Source organism: Hydractinia symbiolongicarpus, chromosome 10, assembly GCF_029227915.1.
Source record: "Hydractinia symbiolongicarpus strain clone_291-10 chromosome 10, HSymV2.1, whole genome shotgun sequence".
NCBI lineage: Eukaryota > Metazoa > Cnidaria > Hydrozoa > Anthoathecata > Hydractiniidae > Hydractinia > Hydractinia symbiolongicarpus.
This window is the reverse complement of record NC_079884.1, coordinates 12,168,627-12,176,713: the sequence shown is the minus strand read 5'-3', so window position 1 is coordinate 12,176,713 and position 8,087 is coordinate 12,168,627. Positions and strand designations below refer to the sequence as shown.

The following is an 8,087-nucleotide window of genomic DNA, read 5'->3' as shown; positions in this document are numbered from 1 at the left end:
TGTTCCTCCCTTGGTTGGGAGGCCTATTAAGTTTTTGACTTACGCACCACCTAAGAAGTAACTACGGTGAATCTACTGAAACTCTCCCTGAAAGAATTAAAAAGATCTTCTGGAAATCACAAAAGACTTTTAATAAAGCAATATCCTCTGAAGACATAAATATACCATATTCGTGTTAGGACCCCCTTTACACATTTATTTTTTATTTCATTTCTTGCATCAGCATTGCAAATAACTATCTTTCCAATCCACTCAAGTGACTTCTATTGTCCATAAAACATGTTCACCCAATATTTTGAGCCCATAACTTGCTCCTCTATCAACTCTTTTATCCAAATCGACATCCTGTAATTTTATAGGGTGTTCCGAAATTGTTGGAAGAGTATAGTTGAAAACACATGAAGTTTTTTAAAAAGCAATCTAAAGATTCCAGTGTGAACGCGAAAAGCTTTTAAGAAGGTCACATATACTTTTCTTTTCTTTCTTAAATCCTATTTTAAAGGGAACCTACAGGAATATCGCTCCTTAATGCTTTGCTGCCACACATCCCCGTCCCCAGGGTTTTTGACTATGCCAGGGCCGCTAGCGCTTACTTGACGGGTAATTTTACCTCCCGCATCGAGGTCAAAAAGGCGAAAACTTCACCCCTAAGGCATAAGGTTTTTTTAAATTAGGTTCCGTCCAAGTCCTGGGGACGAGGTTATTTCTTCCCATATAACAGAGAATATCGTCACCAATACAAGATTCCAGCAATCAGGCTTTTTTATATATTTCGCGTAATAAATGTTAGCCAGTTTAGCGCAAATTCCTGGAATTTAATTTTGGGTCATAAAATTGCTTGCATTCGATTCAGTCTTTCAAAACGGTTAGCGCATGTTTATACCTATACCTAGGAAATTTCATTTTATTTTGTAACTTTGATCACTGATATTTTTTTAGGCTTCGACAACAATTTTTAATGACTTGCTTGCTTTTAATGACTGATGATTTGCTTATTTTGAAAAACGTCTACAAGAAAACACGCATACATATTAAAGATTTAAAGTTTGTCACAATTAAGTGAATCTTGCCACAGATGATATTTTCCAATAGAAGGCTTATAGACCTTTTCATTAATAGCGACAACATTTTGAATTTCCCGTTTTCGCAATGCACCTCGGGACGGCCGAGGTATCTGGGAATCAAAAATTACAAGATTATAGCCATTTTGGAGCTTGTTTATACTTGGATTTTTGTGAAACAGGAATTAATGATCGTTGTGCTGTTGAAGCGTGTGGTCTCCCTTTCTTTATCAAATATGAACTATCCAATGCTCTGAACTCATTAGAACACTTGTAACACAAGAAAAAACATACATAAAAAAGATGCTTAAAAATTCCGTAGCCTGGGTATGCGAGTTAAAATTTGGTCATTTTTTACCGATTTTTTTGCAAAGTAAATTGCTGTGCTTAAAACTAAAAAGTTAACCAATCAAGGCCACAATCTGGATGATCAAACAAGCAACCTACATAACATTCTTTAAAAGAACGAAGGTCGTTTTTCTAATAACAACAATAAAGAGCAAAAAAGGAAAGTTGAAACGCAAATGCTTGTAAAATTTAAACATCACCCTTGCATTTACGTCGGAGCTGAAATCACAATTTTGAACCCAGGCGACTAAGGCCGAGATAAAGCTGCTTTTAAAAGCGTGTAGAACAACATATGTTGACAATTTATCAGTAACAGGAAATTACATTGATGAGAGAAATTTTCGCAAAAAAAACTCGCTTTTTTCGCAAAACTTTGTTCTTTCGTGAAAGTTTATTCAATAGAAAATTTTTACCTCGTCCATTGCGAAAGTTCATTCATTATTATTTTTTTTTTCTAAAGTGTGCTTTATAACAATTTTTTCTTCGAATCCAAAATTCCTCCTTAAATTCGGAAACATATTTATGTAGTAAAATATAAAGCGATTACAATATGAATTTTTACCTTTTTCCATTAACAGTAAAGGATATTGTCTGAGAGAAAAACAAGAAATTGTCCTACACGCTCCTCTTCAACGTAACTTTTTTTTGTAGTGAGAAATTAAAAAACTAAAAAAATCGCAAAATCGAGAAAGTTTATCTTGCAAAAACATTTCGATTTCAGATAACGCGAAAGTTTATCAAAAAAAAAATCACGTGTTTTTGATCTCGTGAAGGCTTTCTGACTAAAATATTTGGACTCACAATAAAAAATACTTTTATCGGTATTTCTAGTTGTTTTCAACCTGTAACAAAATGTTAAATTAAGATCTAATTTTACGTAAATAAGTATGTGAAATTTATTTATCCCATGTGCAAAAACTCAATATTTTCTTAAATAAAAACATTAACACAATATAATACATATATACAATAAATGTGTAACACAATTTCTACCAGATTTAAACTTTTTCCTTCAACATTAAAATGACGTCATTCTATTATTAACTCGTGCATTTCCACTTCTGCAAAATGCGAACGTAGTTCCTCCAAAATATCTTCTTCAACGTGAGGAATAATTTTTGCATTTCTCTTCTTTGTTTTTTGTTTTTTGCGTTTTTCTATTGGGAGATCGTAAAAACCATCCATGTCCTTTTCACGCTTTCTTTTATTCGGAGAAGTGATGCAGGGAGTAAATGTAAAGGGTGCAGAAGAGTTTTGAGAGGGGCAAGTAATTCGCATGGGGGATACAACATTGTCAGCTACTGGTGAAAACGGTAATGAACTTTCCACCGAATTAAACCCAAACAGAGATTCATCTAAATTTCTTGATACAAGTTTAATTAATGCTGGTGTGGAATGAGAATCGGGAGGAGTAACATTCTCCTTATTCGGATTATCGGTAAATGTTTGTATAGGTTGTCGTTTTGACATGATATCATACTTTTTATTAACACCAATCTTCATTTCAGTGCTCTTTTCTTTGTCATCTGAAAAATGGTCACTGTCTATGGAAGAACTCCATTTTGACGATGAAACATTGGCCAGCCGTACAGCGCAGTCTTTGATTCGTGTAAATCCCGCTTTATCTTCTGTTCTTATTTTGTTTACATGTATTGCAGGAAAATTACGTCCATTGTGTTCGTTCTTACCAGTATCAAAGTGTATCTCACTGTCACTAATAGTTACACAATTCAAATCGAGGTTGTTTTTCTCATTTTCAGAATCTGCATCATAATCACAGTCAGAATATTCGTTTTGACTTCTTGGCTTCTCGTGTAGTTGCTTGCGTCTTAAAGACCTTCTAGTGATTTTCACAGGAACATTGTTATCTGTGTCTTCACTCTCTTCACTTTGTACGGCCTTTCTTCTTGTCCTTCTTTTTGGTGGCATCTGTAAACAATAAACTATAACATACAGGCCAGTAAAAACTATTTAACAAAAATTAGGATTTTGAAACCTTCTGTAATACAAGCAAATTTTAAAGTTTAAAAGCAAAAGTCAGTGATAGATAGAACTGGACAATTTCAGTTAAAAAATACAAAAAAATTACATGCAATATAATATCAAAACAGTACAAACATAATAACTAATCTGCAGTACTGGCAAAATAACATCAAAGGCAACCCAAAGGCAAAGCAATAACATCAAAGGTAAAGGCTAGGGTTTTAGGCTTTAAATTAGGCCAATCATTAAGTTACTTGCTTATCAAACTTCTGAAGTGTAAAACATACTTTTTCAGAAGTGTTTAAACAAAGTACTTCGGAGAAATTCGTTAGCGTGTCGAATTCACTTACTGACAAAGACATTCCCAATATTCAGGGTAGAGTTCACAGTGTCAATACTGTGTTAATAAAAAAAATATTGTGTTGCAACAAGCAGAGCAAATGAGGGCCAAAGACCCTCTGTCCTTACCAAGATAAGGGCTTTCCCCCAAAATAGTATTGCTTGTGAAAAGACCAAAAGAAACCAAATGTCAGATAGATAACTGCTGGTATAAAGAAGTTCCAAGTTTGAAGGATTTGGGGAAGGATAAAAATAATTTTTTAACCTAATTTATTTATCCTAAATTAATAGTTCTTATTCTTTCATGTATTAGCATAAAGAATATTTAAAAATTTTTTTACACAACTGCAACTTGCACAAGTACCTGACGGCAATCGGAAAAAACTCACACAATGAATTTTAAAATAAAGATATTGTTTGTTGCATATGACAATATTTTTTGTCCTGCTAATGAACTTTTGCAGCACTAAAACGCTGCCATAGTTTGTTTTAAAATTATGAAAAATAGGACCTTACAATGCTAATAAGTGGCCGTAACTATTAAAATAATTATTATTAAAAACTATTAAAACGGAACTGTAGAAAGTTCAAACGACGTTGTACTCTGCTTGAGTACAACGTCGTTTGAACTGACAAAGAAACAGTACTTTAGAAGGTTATTATGGTGCCATAGTTTGCTTGAAAACTGTAAAAACAGTATACAGTACAGTCCAGATGTAAGTGTTTGCGTACGCTCAAGTTTCACACCTTTTTTTGGAGGTGGTAGTTGTTTGTCTTTTGTTCTTATTAATTATCTTGCGAGTCTTGTACCTCAATAACTTGCGCATAATAAACAGAAGATTATTGAAGAAAAAATAGCTTTATAACTGTGCGTACTAACTATTGTTAAATAGTGATAACATAACTATTCCCAATAGCATAATTGCAAATGTTATCAACTCTATCAATGAGACACGAAGAGCCATTGTTTAATAGTTTTATTAAATAAAAGTTTTGTGTGAAAACTAAATAAACTAGCGAGAAGGCATTGTTGGTTGCGCGGGTTAAATAAAGCTTTTAAGCGATAGAAATTATTATATTTAAACAAAGATTGAAACTTTAATTTTGATAGAAAAGCTTTTTTAGATCGCGTTTTAGAAGTTTAAGAATAAAAAACGGTGATAGAAATGTTTATTTAGATCTTCTTTTAAAAATTTAAGAACGAAAAGCGGCGATAGAAATGTTTTTTTAGATCGCATTTTAAAACACCGACATATCCAGAGAGGTTTTGCTACCGGTATGGGATCCCAAATTCTTATCCCAAAAAAATAAAAAATGCAAAGAAAAAAAAACTAGTAAATTAAGTAAATATAAGCCCTAAGTAGTATATGTTTTTCTTCAGCAAATTTGCGATCCCTCAAAACGATTAAACTGCTTGGATTTGATGTACATGCGATCACATTCGTAACATCTGAATGTTTTGAATTCACGAGCCTACCACCATCTTCACTCACTCTGCCATTTCAAAATAAATCGAATGAACGATAGCTTCAGTCCATGTTATAGATCCAACGCTACGTCTGTGAACGTAGGCTAGTGAACGTAGGCTAGTCCCGTCAATCAATACAGCCCTGGGGACAAGGTTTGTAATCACAATTTTATTGGTCGATATTTGTTAATAATGAACAGTATCCAGAGACTATGCAAATCTTTAAGTTACCCTACTAATTCCACCCAGTACTACTAATGTTGAACGAGGATTCTTCGTACTTAAGTTAGTTCACACAAAGCAAAGAAATAGACTTGTTGTTAAATCGCTCGATCGAATTCTCCACATTGCTCTAGTTGGTACTGAGAAGTTAAATGATGATACCTACAAAGTACTTATTAACAACTATAGAGAAAAGACATGTCGTATTGCACTATAGCCACCATTTTGAGGCCTCATACACATGGTAAATGGTTAAAAACCTTTTTGAAACATATCCAAATTCTTTCTCTTCGCAAGTTTGCTTACAGGTTATGAAACATGTGCAAGTTTTCTTTTTTTCCTTCGCTAGTTTCATAAACCATCACTACTGTAAAACAGTAAAGAAAAATATGGAACATCTAAAATAAATGTACAACGAACAGACTTTGTGTAGCCATTATATAAAAAACAGGAAACTAACAGGTGGCATATATATTTATATTGTAAGTATTAATTCTGCGAAGAAAGTTTTACCAGGTATTTATAAGCAATAAAGACTACAAACGAAAAATATATAAAATTTACAATGCAAGTGATAATTGAACAAAATTTTGCTGTTTTGAGTGCCGCAAAGCCATTTTCCAGCAATCTACAGACCTCAAAACCCAAAATTTTTCCTTTTGCAATAACCATGGTGGTGCCTCACGGAGATACTAAACTAATCAAAAGTTGGGTATAACAAAACCGTAGTCCCAAAAAAACTCTGGATATGTCACTGTAAAAGTTTAAAAACGATAAACGGCGAAAGTTCTTTCGCCGTTTATCGTATTAACTTCGGTATTAAAATTTAAAACAAAATGTTCTCACAATGAGTGTTTTGATCTTTCCAGAATGTCAAAAGTTATATTGTTAGATATGTTTCGACGTTAAAGAAATATTACTAAAAGTTTTAAAAGTAGTATTAGTTTTTTTATTTAGATCATTGGATTTGTTGTTTTTTAAAAGAGCTTGTGTTTTTTAATTATATCGAGATTAAAATCGTGTTACTATAATTAGTTTTGTTGTTAAAAAAATTAAAAATTCAATGGCCTTAGCGTTTAATTTTTTCTCGCGCAGAGTATTGTTTATAAACAATGTTTCTTGCTATGCTTTTGTTTTTAACACGAAGCAATTATTTTTGCGCAATTTGAAAGGAACTCGCTATCCTATTGTTTTCCTGAATGAAAGCAATTATTTTTGCAAGTTGAGCGTACGCGTACGCTTACATCTGGACTGTACTGTATACCGTAAAAGGTTAATATGATGGCATAATTGTGCAATGTTTTGTTAAAAGAAAAAGTCCAGAATAAATACTAATGCTATTTCAAGCCCCTATGACTAGGTAAAAAAGAATTAGGTTTACAAGTAAATCTTATTATATCGATCCAAATAAGGCCTGGCGAAGTTGTACTGTTCTGCCCGGATTATTAATGCTGCCCGGATTATGTACGGTAGTTTTTCCCCGTTTATAAACAGGGTAGAAGATACATAATTGGGGCAATAAATCAGGACAGGACGGCTTATGTACGACAGTTAAAAAATATTATTTGGCACTGAAAAAAGGACATAATCAGGAAGGCCAGCTTATTTGCGATACTTTTACGTTATTTCTCACTTATAATAGAACAAACATAATTGGAGCCAACCGGCTTTTATATCATTCGTGAAAAGCAAATAGCCCTGGTGGCAAAGTTGTTGCTGCTTCCCAATGACAGGAAATTTTGTGGAATCTTAATTTTGGGATTCACAATTTGTATAGCTATATATGTCAAGACTTTTTTTTCACTATGCCTAGTTTTCAATGGTGTTTTATCTAGCAGAGAACAATTATGTCAAGACCTTTCTTTTCTTTAGCCATTCCTATTTTTCAATGGTGTTTTATCTACATTCACCACAACATAATCAGAGCAAAAAAAAGATAATTTTACCATGTGCACATAATCCAGCCATCCTGCTTATAAACAAGCCATTTTCGCAATCAGGGCGAAACGGTATTATCGTCACGAGGAAAATAAAAAATCTACAAATCATTGTTCCAGAAAAGATAAGAAGTAGTGTGGTCTAAAGAAGTTTGCTTTGCTTATCCAAACTTCATATTTTATTATCCAAAGAGAAGAGGCTTAGCTACACCATTTGAAGTGATTTTAAATGCTTTAGGGTGGCTGGAATGGAATTTATTTCTTAATAGCGAAATTGCATTTATGTCAAAATTTGTAGCTACGACCTGTAGCTATAGCTAGCTATGTACACTAGCTAGCTACACGACTACATGCAAATAACATATGTCAGCAAAAAATTGTCAACATGACAAAAAATATGAATTAGGAAGGCTGTATGTAGCTAGCTTAACGCTAGCTACATAATACTAAATAATGCTAAATAATATTACCTTTTAATAAGGCAAAACAAACATAAATTTTTGCTCCAAGAATTTGAAATGTTGGCGGTTCTTACACCCTCCGTTTTTATTACGTTCGAAGTCGGGCATCAACTCAAGGTCGTGCCATTTAAAGACCGTGTTCCCCGGTAAAGGCCGATAAGCCATTCGCTGAGAAATTCCATAGTCGTACGGCTTAAGTGGGGTGAAACTCTACCAAAGACACAACTAGCTGTATGTCCCAAGTAGGGCAAAACTAAATAAAGTAGAC

General features: G+C 33.4%; 1 protein-coding gene across 1 annotated transcript; it reads right to left on the bottom strand.

The window, feature by feature from the left end:
• Nucleotides 1–2,319: 2,319 nt before the first annotated feature.
• On the bottom strand, nucleotides 2,320–7,390 carry LOC130612712 (uncharacterized). The gene is made up of 2 exons (XM_057434062.1): nucleotides 7,368–7,390; nucleotides 2,320–3,338 (listed from the first exon to the last, which is right to left on the bottom strand). Exons 1-2 carry the CDS (start codon nucleotides 7,368–7,370, stop codon nucleotides 2,439–2,441), a joined length of 903 nt encoding a protein of 300 aa, XP_057290045.1. The 5' UTR covers nucleotides 7,371–7,390; the 3' UTR covers nucleotides 2,320–2,438.
• Between the last annotated feature and the right edge of the window lie 697 nt (nucleotides 7,391–8,087).